Here is a 16,471-nt window from a genome sequence, read left to right on the forward strand (position 1 = left end):
CACTAGTGGCATCCTTCTCTTTTAGGAGCAGAGATATTGGCTTATCTACCACCTGCACTCTGTTATATAAACACTCAAAGTGACTTTGAGACTAATAATATGATTATAAAAGAGGATTTGATAAAGCAATTTCCTTCTTCTTTAGCTGAGTATGAAAACATTTCATATTTCATGTGGATTACAACAGCAGCCAGATCATGACAATGAGATTTATTGCAGCATGTTGACCCATTGAACCAGCATTGATAACATTGGAAACAGCTGAAGGTCCTCTTTTTGACACTCTGCAATGACTCTAGGTTGCTTATTTCATACAAATAAAATATATGTAAATTATTTGTATAACTTGTATTTAAATGTATTTAAATAGGGCTAAAACTTATTGATTGTATATGAATACGTTGACATTTCCTTGCTTTTCTTATGAATATTCATACTATTGTTACCAGTATAAAGCTCAAGCATCTCCCAGCCAATCCGCTTTCGACGAGCGTTCCTTTTCATGAATAATTCAAAACTCCCAACCAATAAGCTGCCTCCTGGGCGTTGCTACATTCTCCCCCCGTCAACGGAGCTCCACACTGCCACCAAGTCACTCGTAGAATGGCGGCCGCTGCTTGCGGTCCTCATGCTGGTGCCGGCGGCAATACAACCAAGCCAGCACACAAAGAAGTGCGAAAAAGTAAGGATTCGCGGCGGAGACAAGCGGCCCTGTTATTTCTGAACAACATATCTTTAGACGGGCGGCCAGTGTTAGCGCTCAGCAATGGAACCGCCAGCCTCAGAGAACACGGGCAACAGAGCGTGGAGGCCGGCGTACCGGCGGCGGCTCCCCCGCTGTATACAGCAGGCAGTTACGGAGCCTTCAGCCAGCTGTCAGCTCCAATCAGCGGAGGCACGAACGTTGCTCCTTTACCGAGGACTAGCACCTTTCCCCCGGCCCTGCTTCCCAACACTGTAACGGGGTTAAGTCAGGGGAGCAGCGATGTGTTTTTGGATCCTTTGTCGTCGTCGTCTCAGGGATTCCCCTTGTCTCCAGCCTCTGGACCTCAGAATCCCAATTTACCCGCCGGTAAATCACCCGTCGTGTCGTCCAGTTACAACCCGGCGCATCTGGATCTCCGGCAGCGGTGAGTTTAGTGTGCTGGCCGCTGGTGTGGTGACCCGGGCGACCGAACAGAAAGGGAGCCGGTGCGGCTTAACGGACGATTTAAGCCAAAATAACCCCACTGATAACAGAAGGGGAGTAAATCCTGCTTTTGTTCAGATAGCTAGCGACCTGCTCGACACCACTGGGCGCCTATTTGTGTGCTTTTAGGGACGTAAGGTAGGTAGAGTCTCAGTCTCGGTGCTCAGGACTGTGCTGGCTGCGTTTCGTCTGGACGTTGCTTAAGATTTGATGCTCGCTGAGCCACAGTCACTCCCCTGTCTGTGGTAATGAGGGTGTCTGACAGGCTGTGTGGGACTTACGAGCTTAAAACACTCACGATGTCCAGGTTTAAGCTCGTTTTCCTCTCATTTAACGTTAGTTAGTCTTCATAACACTGAAAACCTAAACTTCCGGGTCTTTATAGCTTTATAGCTTTCATTTTCGGATTGGAGCATTTCAACGTGTTTTAATTACAGTACACTTTTATTATTTGTTATTTATTTATTTTTCGTTAGTGCTGTATACCGGTTTGTTTTATTACTAATCCTAGGCTTTTATTGCTACAGGGATAATGGAGCTGCATGGTCCAGTACTGTATGTAGCTATGTATAGAGGCATGCACAGGTTTGGGCACCCCTGATACTGTAAATAGTTCAGTGAGTAGAAGATGAACTGATCTCCAAAAGGCATAAGGATGAAAAATCAACAGTTCAACAAGTTAAGCACACTTGGTGTGTGAGTTTTTGTTTTGTATCATTTTGAAGTGATTAAAAAAGGACCACCACAAGCCACCAAAGATGTGGGCACCCCCAGAGAGCTCTCGGATACCTTTAATGACCTAATTCTGCGATGGTGGAAGTGATGGAACGAACTTCCTCTGGGTGTCTGAACGGCAGAGTCGCTTACTGCCTTCAAACGCAGACTGAAACGCAAGACCCATCTCTTTCAAGAGTACTTTGGCGAAGTGTAGTGCAGAGCATTGTGGTCTCCATACTGTCTTTTGTAGATCTGATCTGAGGTATCTTTTGCATCCTGGCCTAAACTAGCTATGGATATAGCTAACGGTGGAAACAGTGAAGCACTTTTATAAGTCGCTCTGGATAAGAAGATCTGCTAAATGTAATGTAAATGTAATGATCTTGTTAAGGCTATGACTTATTCACCATCAGTCATCATTAGCAAAGGCCAGGTGACGCTAATTTCTAAGCTCGAATCCTCAGTTCCTTAAAGCAACACGATGGTGAAAAAAGTGACAAAAAAGTAAAATAACAGGTTTAAAATTGTGTAACATGGAGAAAAGCGTTGCTGCCCTTGCTATTCCGAGCTCGGCACGCTGCTAACTGCAGTATGTCATTTTGGAGAAGTAGGCAGGATGATGCTCACGTGAACTGCGTAATGCTATGAAACACATTTGTGTAAAATCCAGCATGCTTCTTTCACTTTATGTGAGGATCCTGTATCTCTCAGTTTAAGAAGCTTAAAGAACACTTCCCATTTGTAGGGGAAGCCCGAGAGTAAGACATAGCAATTCTCCATAGTGTTGCTTTAAACCTCCTTTATGCAGCTGCCTAGCACTCTGGAAATGAAAATAATTGCCAAGAAAACTTTCCAAGAGAACTCATCGTAGGATTGCTAGAATGGTCAAAATCCCTGTTCGACTGCAGAATACCTTCTGGAAGATGTAGCAGACTCTGGAGGGGTGGAACACTGTTCTACTGTGCAGCAACACCTGCATGTGTATGACGTTATTGAAAGAGTCATAAGAGGAAAACCTGTCCTGCGTCCACAAAATTCACTGTCAGAAGTTTTTTAGAAATAAAATCTAAGCAAACCTGCTGCATTTGGGATGTCCTGTGGACTGATGTGAAGTTAAAATACAGCTTTTTGGGATATGTTTGGAAAAGAGTGGATGAAATTCTTATAAAAACAAGAATTGAAAGAGATTACAAAAAGCGTCCTGGCCTTGCAGTGTGCCCAAACTTTTGATTTGAGTCTTATTCCTTTTTTATTATTTTTAATGTTATAATTGCTTAGCTATTCAAAGTAACACATTTTGGCCAGGGTCCCCACACTTTTTGCATGGCACAGTATAGTGTAGTGGTGTATAGTTTAGTGTAATTAAACATGTACTACTGACACCAGTAAAAACAGTACATTTCTAAAATGTATTTTTTATCATTATTTCGGACAGTTGTATGTGATATGTAAACATATCAAATTGTGGTGGTGGTAATAAGAACCATGGGTCACAGGGGATCTACAATGCAAATATAGCTATTTTATTTGCAGTCCAAAACGGATAATGACAGATGATTGACAGCTTTGAGAGGGCCTAGTGAATCAGATCATTGAGCATGGATTAGTAGTCCATTACAGCTTCAGCAAATCAAGCCTTCTATAAGGTTTAGCCTGGCCTTATGTTCCCATCTGTTAATCTCCTAACTCATTTTATCTGCCTCTGTGCTTCATTCAGAAAACAGATTATCATGTCCTTATATAAGGTCTCAGAGGAACTTGTTGGACTGGGCTGGTGCTTCTGTTACATCTCAGAGTGGATCCAATTTCTCCTCTGTGATAACAGCCACACAAAAGCTGGTCAGCGCTAACACGTAAAGATGATTTGTGAGTACCTCTGTACTGGGTACATATTTAGGCCTATGTTTACATGAAGTCTGGTAACAGATGAATATCCAGAGCAATGGAATGAATGCAAAGTGATAAAAGTAAGTAAAACATCTGAAAGGACAGGAGTCTTACCAAAATTTGATCAAAAGCTGGATCAATAGAAGTGGTGCAGAATTACTTAATAAAAATAAAAATAAAAGGTAAAATCTTTACCTATGTTATTTTAACGTGCATTCAGTTTGTAGGACTGCTTGAATAGCAAATCTGAAGCCCTGTTTGACTGTAAAAGACTTTCAGGATGATTTAGCAGACTCTGGAGGGGTGGTGCACTGTTCTACTGTGCAGCAACACCTAAAGGAGGGGAATTAGGCAGTTCATTCTAGTTTGACAAATTTGCAGTGAGAACCAAGCTTTCCACAGGCTAGCTTAAAAAGAGTGTATGTGGTTAAATGACCATTTTCAACAGTTTTTTTTATCCTATGGAATAAAAGGTTGGTTTTGTGGCTGTACCTTTAAGACATGTATATGTAAATTATGCTTGTTCCAATTGGCTGTCCTGTGTTGTGCTATAGTAAAAAAAAAAAAAAAAAAAGCAGCTCTGGGTTGAAATAGTCCTTATACCTTCAGTGTGAATGGACAGTGATAAACTGTTGTCACCTAAATAGGCGAATATACAGTAATGTAAGTGTTGTTTTTTGTGACCGTAGGCTGTTTCTGAAGGTTACCTGCCATATATGGATAATGAAAGCTGTATGGACTTTCAGACATGGTTATGTGTCAGTATGTAAATACATTTCCATTCGATGGGTCCCTTTTAATCATATGAATCGTATAAAAAAAGGTTACCATATCATCATTAAATTGAGTGACTCAAACTTTAAAACGAGGTTAAATCAAACTTTTAGTGATTCATTGCTTCACATGTATATTCATTTCCTGTGTGACGGGTCTTTGCTGTTTTGTTGCAGAACGCGTAACCAGTCAGGGTCTCCAGGGCCCCGGGCCAAGAAGGTGCATTTCATCAAGAACATGAGGCAGTATGACACCCGAGGCAGCAGGTGAGTCAGCAAGTGTGAGACGGTGGGAGTTTGCCAAATAAGAGCAGCATGAGTCTGCTCATGACACACACAGCCTATTTGAAGCTTTGTATTATTGTATGTTTCTGCTCTCTGACGAAAGCTGAATTGTCACAGTAGACAGGCTCAGTACGTCTATACAGCATTCCAGCTCTGACATGAAGGAACATGCTCTCGTTGTAAAGACATCTTATACATTAGCAGGGCAAAACAACTACTGCAGTTCCATCCAACATAGTGATAAACATGGGATATTAAGTGGTCAGATAAATATGATTTGCATACACCCTTAAAAAGAGGGGGTTCTTCAAGGGTTTTTGTAGTATAGATAACTGATCTGTATACAACCATGACAATTCTAAAGAGACACCTGAATGCTGAAATAGTTCTTTGCCTGGTTAAATGTTTCTTAACTATGATGGAAAATGAAATTTTATGGAGAGTGTATTAACGATGGCTCTGTATAACACTCAAGAGGTTCCACTTTTACTGTACAGAATAAATTCCATCTTGCTAAGAGTTTATACTCCTACTTGAAATCAATGAAAACTTGAGCAAGGCATCTACTGTTACAATTATGATGGACCATCAAAAACCTTTCCATCGTGGTTTAAATGTATTCTCAGGTAGGCTCACAGAGACTCTGTGGACCCAGCTTTTTTTTTATTATTTTATAATCATTAGATAAATAACTGTCTGATCTGGGTTCTCAACTCATTTAGAGCTTTACCTGCTGGCAAATTTAAATGGTGAATTAAAGGAATCTTAAAAGAATCTTCTTAAAATAAACCCCAGCTTAGATTAATGATTATTTTGTGTCTATTGACACTGTTTTCATATTTTTCATACTAATCTACTGATTTACTAAACACTATTCCTAGTTTCCTGATGTAGACTAGACCAGTTCTCCTGTAGTCCCTTTATTTTTGTCCAGACGCAGACCTGTACAATGTAGTACCTGCAGAATCTTCCTTCTATGGCTGTTACTTTCAGTAATCAGTAATGTACAGATTATTTGATTGACAGTAGAAAGCAAAATTAGACTGTACAGAAGTAAAGATCCTAAACTACAAAAAATATTTAAAACTTTAGATAATAAATAAAAATAAAGATACAAACACTGAAAGTCTATTGGTTCATTCGGTTGTGCGGTATGTGCTGTAATTAATATAGAATAGGGTTGTCCAGTCAGTCGATTCATTGAGACTGTAAATTTGTGTTAAATGGAGTAATTTAGTTTCATTGATCAATGCAGCCCTGCTTCTGTCTGTTACCCCATGTTCCCTCTTTGTTATCTTTTATCCGCAGTTTACACGTCACCGTTTCTGCTGTAATATTTAAACCTAATCTGGTCTAAGCCTTTGGTCTTATTTGCTTGCAAAAGATTGACTGTCTAAAACCCCATTGTCACCAGCCCTGAACACACTGCCAAGCATGAACTTCACAGTGTTGATATTTCTCATTCATATCCTCAGCCCCATGGCATCAGCAGAGTGTAATGTGTGCCCTTCATCCTCATCCAGCGCAGTCTGTCACTAGCTGCTGACCTGCTGGGCTTGTTATTGTTCATGCCTCCTAGCAACCTGTCGGAGGAGCACATACCCTACATTGTCCCAAGAAACAAACACAAAGAAATGTCTTATTTGGTTTTATTTTGCACAAGTGGGATTTAGGCTTTTCTCGCTGCTGTAATCCAGCTCTTTTATTTAGCGCATTTATTCAGAGATGAGCCGGTCACACTGATTTTCACTGCTGAGTCAATTCTGCAATAGTTCAGCTGTTACATAAATCTTTAGTGCTCTGCAGATCAAGAATTTTCTGTGACATTTGCATCGTGAGTTGGGAATTTTTAAGGTCTGTGATGGATAGTATTGCTTGGCTGAGTCTGTAGCGTGAGCCAGATTTCTCACAATGACAGCATCTCTCAGTCAGTTCATTGACATGCAGTGTTTGACATGGAGCTTGATGTGTACTTGACTGTACTTGTGGGTGAAATGGGCTGATCTGTAGCAGCCTGTACAAGTTTAGAAGGGGCTCACAGAGCATTATATTTTTACCATATCCTCCACCCCTACTTCATCAACAAAGTGAGAGGCAACATAACAGAAAATTAAATTTTCAATGTGCTCCCCACCTAAAAAAAAATAGATAGATTTAAGAACTTATAGGTCCAATAATTCAAGTGTGTGTGTGTGTGTGTCTGTGTGTCTGTACGTGTGTGTGTTACCGGGTAGTGTATCAAAGGTCTGACACTGTCTCTTCTGTGTACATGCTGTGTGTCTGTGTCCTGCAGGATTGTTCTGATCTGTGCTAAGAGGTCTCTGTGTGCTGCTTTCTCTGTACTGCCCTATGGAGAGAGCTTTCACATCAGGTACTGAGCTCCTGCAGACAGCCACACAACGTCATTCATTACATAACATGAAAACACCCACCAGGGATGGACAAATCAATAGCCCCATAGGCTGGTTTTAATTCAGAGCACCCTCAACTGGTAAATCTGATATTGATCCCATGATGTTAAGGATTGCTTTTAACTGTAAATTGACCCCTGATCAGTTTTTTCAATTAGATTAAAAGCCCTAGAGGAGTATTCTGGTATGTTTACGGTTTTATTGCTTTTTTTATTGAATGAAGTAAGATGTGGTGACCAAGAATGACCTCACACAGACCTTAATTAAGGCGTCTATCAAGTTTATATACATAATAAACTTCGATAAAATTGATCTGTTAAAAAAAAAAAAGAAAAAATATGTAAAAAATATACAGTATATTTACATATTAAAACTTGGTGTTATTGTGGTCAATGTGACTAAAGGATCGCTAGTTCGAATTCTGGTCATTCTGTTAGTCGTCAGCAACTGGGGCCCAGAGCGAGCACAATTGGCTCTCTCCAAAGTGAGTAGATGGTACTTTGTCCCCACGTCACTCCAGTGCAGTGCTGGCCGATGCATCAGAGCCGGGTAACTGGCTCTTTTCTCTGACGTTACATCTGCGGCAGTTTGGAAAATGAGGCGCTGGCTGGCTATGCATGTGTTGGAGGAGGCGTGTGTTGGAATTACGTTTTGGTAAGAATATGTACGGGTTGGGTAATTGCCCATCCAAATTGGGGAGATAATGGATAGACCCATAAAAACAAGATAAACCCAAAAACAAGTGTATTTGACCAGAATACTCCTTGAAGACTTTGAATCTAATATTGCCAGGATCAACTGTCAGTTAAAGGTAGGCCTAATTCTTATCACATCATGGGATCAACATTAGATTGGAAATGTATTGCCAATGCAGCAATGCCAAATTGTCATTCAAATATAATAAAATGTTCCTATAAATTAGTTATCAGGTCACATTTAAATCAGAATATGCATTGATTTGTCCACACCTGTCACATTCTCCATTGCCATCATTCATACAATAGAATCAAGTAACTTCTTTGTATACCCTAAGTGCCTTATTTCGTCTCCATGAACACAGTGCCTTCTCAAAACCCCACAGGCTTTTTTTCACATTCAGTTTAATCAGAATAACAATCGCCCTCAATCGTTTGTTGATAAACGAGCAGTCTGGGTCTGGGTAATCGGCGAAAGATCAGCCTGAACAGCTGGTGCACCAACAGGCTGTGCCAGTGACTCTTATTTCAGATAAACAGCTGCAGTGCCTTTTCTAGTAACCCTCTCTATCTCAGCATCTGAACTGCAATAGGCAACTACAGTTGACCACAGTGTGTATCATTAGTGAGGTAACTGATTAGATGCCCGTCTATCACAGCGACTCAAAACTGGAAGCACCGAGACAGAGGCATCCGTCGGGGGGAGCAGCTGATATGGCTCCTGTGCTAGAGGGCGTGGAACTGGGGGCTTTCGGCAAGGTAAGAGGAGAGTTGGCGATAGATCATGTGGCTTTATTTACATTCCTACTATGTTATGTCTTTTTTTCTGTACTTATCTCTCATGCATCCCTGATGTTTGTGTGTTTGTCTTCTACAGACAGTATCATATGCCCGGTTTCTCCTCCCTACTAATGCCCTAGTCAGACAAAAAAGCAGCGCACCCCTGGAAGCAAGTACAGTGCAGACGCCCATGCCCCGAAACTGGATTAATGGCCAGAAGAACTTCACCCCATCTCGTCTCAGCAGCGCCATTGGACAAGAGTCTGGTATGTTGCTCAGATTATGAAAGCACACATAAAAGCAGGCATTTAAATAAGTAAGTAAGTAAATAAATAAATAAATAAACAAAAGTGTCACTATTCAGCATCATATCATATTGAGATTCAGATATCATATTATATCACTCAAAACCAGCCTCTCATGTTACATACAGGTAATGGACAGTCCATTCAACCGACTGGAGCAAATGAAAGCTCCTTTAAATCCTGCATTGAGTTAAACAAACAAATGCAAAGCTTAAACAAACTAGACCAGAATGAGGGCTCACCATCCTTCCATTGTGTTCGAGCTAACATTGGTGTCTAGTACAGAGGAGGGCTGATGCATCTCACTTGGAAAATCAGCAAACTGTGCTAGACTTTGGCCCTTAGGTGCCCACTCTTGGTCTAGCACATCATTTTAAAATATTGTACTTATTAAATACTGAGTTTACAAATAAACTGGCAATTAACATAAAGCATATTTTCAAGCACTTTTATTTGCTCTATTAAATTGAATTGAACCGCTGTATTGTATTGGAAGTTATGAATTATGTAAATCTTTATGCCCCTACATGGTATTGTAGTACTGGAGGTGGAGAACTCTTTATGGTTTTGGTTTCTGTGTATTACATGGTGTTTTACCATATTGTTCTGATGCTAAATGTAAGATCGCTATTCCTTTTTTAATGATGTCTTTTTACTTCAATTGTATCAGTTTAGCCTGTATTGCTGTGACATATGGGAGCGGTGCCTTGTGACAGTTAAGAGTAAGAGCTCACAGTTACAATAATGAATGAACAACAGTTTTTAAACCAGTGCTGTATGAGTTTTTTAAGTTATTTCATGCAAACCATTAAGCAAAACCGTAAACAGTAGTATTCCTATACATGAACTTAATTGAGCTTTGCATGCTATGTCAGGTCAGAACTGCTAGAAATGTAGTATTAATGTAGGATGGCACATGACAGAAACCCTTGGTTGAATGCGGGTGCTGCAGGCAGACTGACTGTATGTTACGATATAAATTTTAGGGTATTCCAGTGCTGGGCGATATGACCTCACATAGTTCATGGGTGTGTTGTAGGCATAACGTGCAAAAAAACAATCAGTGTACCACTCGCCTTTACCTTTATGAGCCAGGTGCGGTCGGACTTTGGCGGATTGCTATTTCAGTGGTGCAAAGCGGGGGTGTGTGCAAGTTGGGGACGCGCCTGTGTTGACAATTCACTGCCAAGATAGCAATGGATGTCTTACTGTTGATGTCTGCTGAGGTTGTTTTCAGTCAGTGGCGCCCCTGTCTTTACCATTGCTAAGATAGCAATACGCCAGAAATCTACCTGAATCCACCTCATTTCGAGACCACCACACCCATCAGCGTAGATATATTTGCAAGCACTGTTGCTATTTGAATGTTGCAGGCAGAAGAAGTGAAAATAGACTGTTGGTGGAGTGTAAGATAGCAATGAGCATCGCAACGTGTCTTGTGCAGGGTGTAAGATAAGGCCCTAGGTTTTAACTCGGTGCACTGTGATTGTCTCCAGTGCTTGATTGTGCGTACACTTCGATGCCAGGGGCCACCTCAAAAATGAACAAAAGAAAATATGCTGCTGTTATTATTTTCTATTAGCAGCAGTAGTAGTTAAAAGATAAAGGAACCAAAACCTATATTAGTGTGTGTATTAATGTAATCTTTGTCCTTTACACATTATCATATCTGTTCAAACAAAGTGTATTTCAACTGTGCAACTTGCATTGTTTTCATAATTGATACAAACTGTGTTAAAATAATACTAAGACAATGAAACTGCTGTTTATTAACACGCCTGAGTTTCTGTTGTGTCCTGTGATTACCAGGTGTGGAAGAGCTGACGGACTATGACCCCAATTTTCTGAGTGACCCCCAGTGGCCTTGTGGAAAGCACAAAAGGGTCCTAATCTTTGCCTCCTACGTGGTAAGCTTCCTAACTCGATAGTGTCTTATAAGCACGTAGCCTAACTGTAAGTATTCCCAAATAATCATATCACAGTGCTTTATCAGGCTTTCTTTAAACAATTAGCAGACTCTGTTTATGACCACGTCAGCTGTAGATCACAAGACCAGAAAAAAGTAGCTATAAGGCTCGAGGCCAAAAGTTATAAACTATGCTGGTGTGACTCGGTGCACTGCAGTAATGGTCTTGCTGATAGTGTGAGGCATTGTAAACTAGAAACGGCCTGTATTTTAGTCTCTCAGTACCAATAAATGGGAAATTTTGCGCCCTTTAAATGTCCTAAAATAAATGTTTTTCATGTCTTCCAGACAACTGTTATTGAATATGTGAAACCATCTGACCTGAAGAAGGACATGAATGAGACCTTCAGAGAAAAGTTTCCCCACATAAAGCTGACCCTGAGCAAGATTAGAAGGTATGGTATCTTCCTATGGTTATTTTGGGGATATTGTGCAGCCATAATGCATCTGTGTAATATAGAGTCATATGAAAAATGAGGACATCAAACATATTTAAATATCTGGAGATTTAATCTTCATAATTTGAACAATGTTGAAAGATGGAGGTAATATAACTAAACACATTGAACTGAATAATTATCTTTTAAAATTCAGTTGTAAAATGTGATTAATGGAAATGCAAATGTGGAAAAAACACCAGGACAAGATTCAACATTGTTCCAGTGGTGTTCTGGCACATTTTAGTCTTGACACACCTCTCATGGAAGTCCGACTTCTACGGTCTCTATCTGATTGTAGACTCATGTACTTTGACATCAGCTGTGGCAAGAGCTGCCTGGAGACGTTTTTTACGCACTTTGTGGTCTGCTTTTGGACTGAACTTGGACAGCCTGACTTGGCCATGTTTGCAATTGTCTTAAATGTTCTTAACATGGTGATACTTTCACTACAAGTAGATTGTAATGTAGAGATATAAATGAGATATAAATGTTTGCCACACTGTGTAAAGCACAGCTGGGGTTTCGGAGGCTTTAATATGACAGAATTCTATGTTTGATATATCTATTTTACATTTGTAATTGTCTTAAATGTTCTTAATATGGTGATACTTTCACTACAACAATCAAGAGCAAACCAAGCTAAGGTTGCGTCCCAATTGCACACTATTTACTAACAATAACCAGTTTTTGAGTATGTAGTACAGATAAGTCTAAAAGTTCACACTAAATCCACATTACATAAAGAGCTTGCAGTGTGTGTGTCGGCGTAGGAACACAATCATCACTTCCTGTTGATAGAATAGAGGTTAGTACATTATATACATTAGTACATTATATTGCTGGATGTAAATTTGTGAATGGAGCAGTACTTGGCCTGCAACTGATGACATTTTACAAGTTCACAGGAACACCAGCACAGACAAGAAGAATCGCAGGTTAAGAATTGACCAGTCTCCTCCAAAATCCTCTCTGCGGACGTGCTGCACTTGATTTCTAATTTTTAAAAAGACATTACGGAGAGTTTGCTGTGTTTAGTTATATTACCTCCATCTCTCAATATTGTTCAAATGAAGATCTATTGTCCAGATGTTTAAATAAGTTTTAAGGTTTTTAACACGACTGTATCCGTGAAATGTAGATGTGTAGTAGGTAATAGAAATGGAACTGTTCACGGTTGTCTAACTTCTCAAAACTGCATGCGTTTGACCTTTACCTGTAACTCAGTTTGAAAAGGGAGATGCGTGCCGTGAGCGAGGAGTGTGGTCTGCAGCCGGTTACCATAGCGATGGCCTATGTGTACTTTGAGAAGCTGGTCCTGCAGGGTCGACTGAACAAGCACAACAGAAAGCTCGTGTCTGCTGTCTGCGTGCTACTGGCTGCCAAGATCAGCAGTGACCTTAAGAAGCTGGAGGTCAAACAGCTGATAGATGTAAGTGCCGCTGGTCCAAGTGGAAACACTGAGACTGCTGATTGGGTCTGATGGCCTAAAGATTTACTTGTTTTGCGTAGTAAACAAAATAAGGCAACTTACTACTTAGTTAAGTAGATTGTAATGTAGAGATATAAATGAGATATAAATGTTTGCCACACTGTGTAAAGCAACAGGTTTCAGAGGCTTTGATATAACCGAATTCTGTTTGATATCTATTTATATTTCATATATTTTATATATGTCAGGAATATTTCATCACCATCCAGAAAAAAACCTTGTCTCTCAATATTGTCATTTATGACTTTAACATCATTTAAACTTATCGAATGGGCTAATAGAAATGTTTTTTCATTTGAATTTTTTTACTTCCTTCTTCTGTAAATTGGCTGTTTTGGAGATGCATTGTACAGATAATGTGTGGTTGTGGCCATTTGTTTGCCTGCTTGTTTCTATATTTCTTAATAGTACTTAATGAATTGTTTTTCTTTTGCCATCTGTGTTTATTCCTGAGCAGAAGCTGGAGGAGCGTTTTCGAATAAGCCGGCGGGAGCTGATTCCTTTGGAGTTTCCTGTGCTGGTTGCTTTGGAGATGGCACTCTACCTCCCGGACAGCAAGGTCATGCCACACTATCGCAGACTGGTGCAGCAGGTCTAGGACCAAAGAAAATCCAGGCTCCCCAGGGCTGAGGGTCCTGAGGAGAATGCTGAGGAGCTGCAGCTTGTGTTGTATAATAGAAGACTCAGACCAGAGGACTTTCAGCTGTGTCCAGCAACCTTATCAGTCACGAGTCCAAAAAGCACTTTCCGTCTTCCGTGTTACTTCAACCCTCATAACTGACAAATCCGGTTTTGTTTGGTGTGACGGTTAGTTTGGAGGTTGACATACTGTGGTCAATCATAAAGCGTGCAGTTTATCAAACGTATCAAATTTGTATTTTTAATGTTTTTTTTTTTTTTTATCTCAATTTTACTTTTGACTTTTTAAAGCAATGATAATTTTTCTTAATGTGCCATGTTATTTATCTCCTACTGTATTTATATATCATACAGATTCTGACTGCAGGCGTTGTGAATGAAGACTGATTGGGAGTTTTTCTTATTAGAGGTGGTGTAACACACTTTTTTTTCTATTAAGGTCCTCGCTGTGAGGAATGTGCGGCGTTCTGAATCAAATCCAGCTGAGCACTCTACGTTAGAGATGACGTTTACCAGGCACGTTATTTGTGCCGTTCTGTTTTCATTTCAACAGACTAGGTTGTGATTGTGCAGTGAAATGTTGTGAGGAGCTGAACCAGTGTGTGTAATGTTGTGAAGAAGTTTTTCACTCTCTTCAAAATAAATGTGCCAAAAAGAGTGCTGTGGAGCGATGCCACAGAGGAACCACCTTTTGGTTCCATAAAGAACAGGGATGGAAGGGGATGGGATGGGATGGAAGAATATCCCACCAAAATAAATATATATACCTGGTGGTTACCAATACCAATCCAGTTACACATTGCTTGCTTCACCCTCTCTGCAAGGCTACTGTATCTTCCTGAACTGCCACTAATGCATTGTTATTGGACAGCTCAACATGCTTGCAGAAGAGCACTATTGGCACTACATAACCTTGTTGTCTAGCATGACTTGGTTGGTGAACTGTTCTACCCACTCAAACAGAGCACAGGCATTTAGGCCCTCTTGGACTCATGGCATCACTGGGAAACTCTCAATAAGAAGCTATTTTAAATGGAAGCCATCCACTGTGATTTTTTTTTTGTGGTACAGTTATGAAATCTTTTTATTTATTTGTTTTATTATTATTTATTTATTCTGGTTTTATCCTTTCTAAATTTGGTCCAGTATTTTATTTTTGACCAATATCAGTCCAAAACAGATACGCTATTATTTAATGGGCCCAGTAGTTTTATTTTTTGGCACGTTTATTTACACGCCAGTTCAGTCACGTTAGCAATAGAAGCTATTTATTTGCGCTGATGTGATTCAGTGCACATTATTTCACGTAACTGTATTGCACAAAGGACTTTCACTCGAGATGGAAACTTCCAGTATTTATTGCTCTGTGGGAATTGCATGATCGAATGTTTTGTGGACGCTGCAATGTTCTCTCTCTCTCTCTGTGTGTGTGTGTGTGTGTGTGTGTGTGTGTGTGTGTGTGTGTGTGTGTGTGTGTGTGTGTGTGTGTGTGTGTGTGTGTGTGTGTGTGTGTGTGTGTGTGTGTGTGTGTGTGTGTACTTGCCACTGAATAATAGGGGCAGAGTTAGTGGTTAGTCCAAACACTGGATGGCAAAAAGAAAAACAGTAGATCTACATTCACTATACTGTGCGTGTTCAATAATAGAGGGGAGACTTTCCCTTCAGTGCTTCAGTCTCTGTTGTATTGTCATGTTCCGGGTGTGATTCTCTGTGTGTGTGTCCTGTCTATTTACTGTAAGCTGTGCACATGCTTGCTTGTTTTTTTTGTTTTTTTTTTGGACCTTCAGATAGCCTTGATATTGTAGCTTAACAGCACCATGGTATCTCAGTGCCATGGATGACGGTGGTGTAATTTGTGTGGTACAGTTTTTTTTTTTCTTCATATGCATTCAGCTGTGAACCAACCTTTAGAAAATGACAGAACATTGACTGTATGTTTTACTGGTTTGAGCTACACAGCCCTCTAGTGGTGAAGCTGGCAGGGACTGACTGTGACAGTAGTGTCCTATTTTTCTTTTCCCTCAGGGAGCGTGACTGGCTGATGTCGCTAGCACTCTTTACAAATGTTTGTATGTTCTTTCATTCAAAAGAGAAGCATTTTTAACTCTGTTGTGAAGTCTTTCAGAACTTAGCTATTTATTTTAACGTAGATCCTCAGAGTGCACACTGTTATTACTGCAGCATTAAGTGCCTTGTTTATTACATTGATCCTTTTGCTGCCATGCCATGAGTCTTCATATCAGTGTATACAGGCTCTGCCCATCGTCTCGGACAGTTCCATTGTACATCGTATCCGCTGGTCTGAGATTGTACATGCACTGTGAAGGATTTTCTGTCAGATGCAGCACAATGAGAAATGACTGAGCTACTCTTGTGAACATATCTCTATTTTGTGTACGAAAGGGTCTTGGTTTGGTACGACTTGAAGTGGTAGTTTAGTCTCTTTACAACGACACAGTGTAATGTTTTTGTGATGTTTGGATGTGAAGTCTTGTATCTTTTATTTTCTTTTTCTGATGAAAAAAAAAAAGAACTTCATAAATATATTTTTTAACTGTGGAAACTGGGTGTGCTGGGCTCATTTATTTATCTCATTATTATTATTATTATTAACATATATAATCTCATGCATATATTTTTATGTCATATATTTGAATTTTATATATCATCTTCTATAAAAGATGGCGCAGTGTGAGGAATCTATAAATTGGCTTAAATAAACTTTCATCCAGTGAAGATTCTTCACAATCACGTACCTCTTACACAAACAATTCTTTAGGAACCCAAAACTGGGTCCATTATTGCATTGCCCAATCCTCTGAAGCACCCTTAGGAGAGTAAAATTGTAAAAATAATCAGAAAAATTAATAAGCTACGTTTTAAATGCTGGGTCTA

General features: G+C 39.9%; 1 protein-coding gene across 1 annotated transcript; it reads left to right on the forward strand.

Annotated features, from left to right (window-relative positions):
• The first annotated feature begins 603 nt into the window (after nt 1-603).
• cables2a (Cdk5 and Abl enzyme substrate 2a) lies at nt 604-16,058 on the forward strand. The gene is made up of 9 exons (XM_072696696.1): nt 604-1,130; nt 4,744-4,833; nt 7,145-7,222; nt 8,617-8,716; nt 8,835-9,003; nt 10,852-10,949; nt 11,297-11,403; nt 12,673-12,877; nt 13,395-16,058. The coding sequence occupies exons 1-9, from the start codon at nt 604-606 to the stop codon at nt 13,533-13,535; spliced, it is 1,515 nt and encodes a 504-aa protein (XP_072552797.1). The 3' UTR covers nt 13,536-16,058.
• The last annotated feature ends 413 nt before the right edge of the window (nt 16,059-16,471 follow it).

This window comes from Salminus brasiliensis, chromosome 14 (genome assembly GCF_030463535.1).
Source record: "Salminus brasiliensis chromosome 14, fSalBra1.hap2, whole genome shotgun sequence".
Lineage (NCBI taxonomy): Eukaryota > Metazoa > Chordata > Actinopteri > Characiformes > Bryconidae > Salminus > Salminus brasiliensis.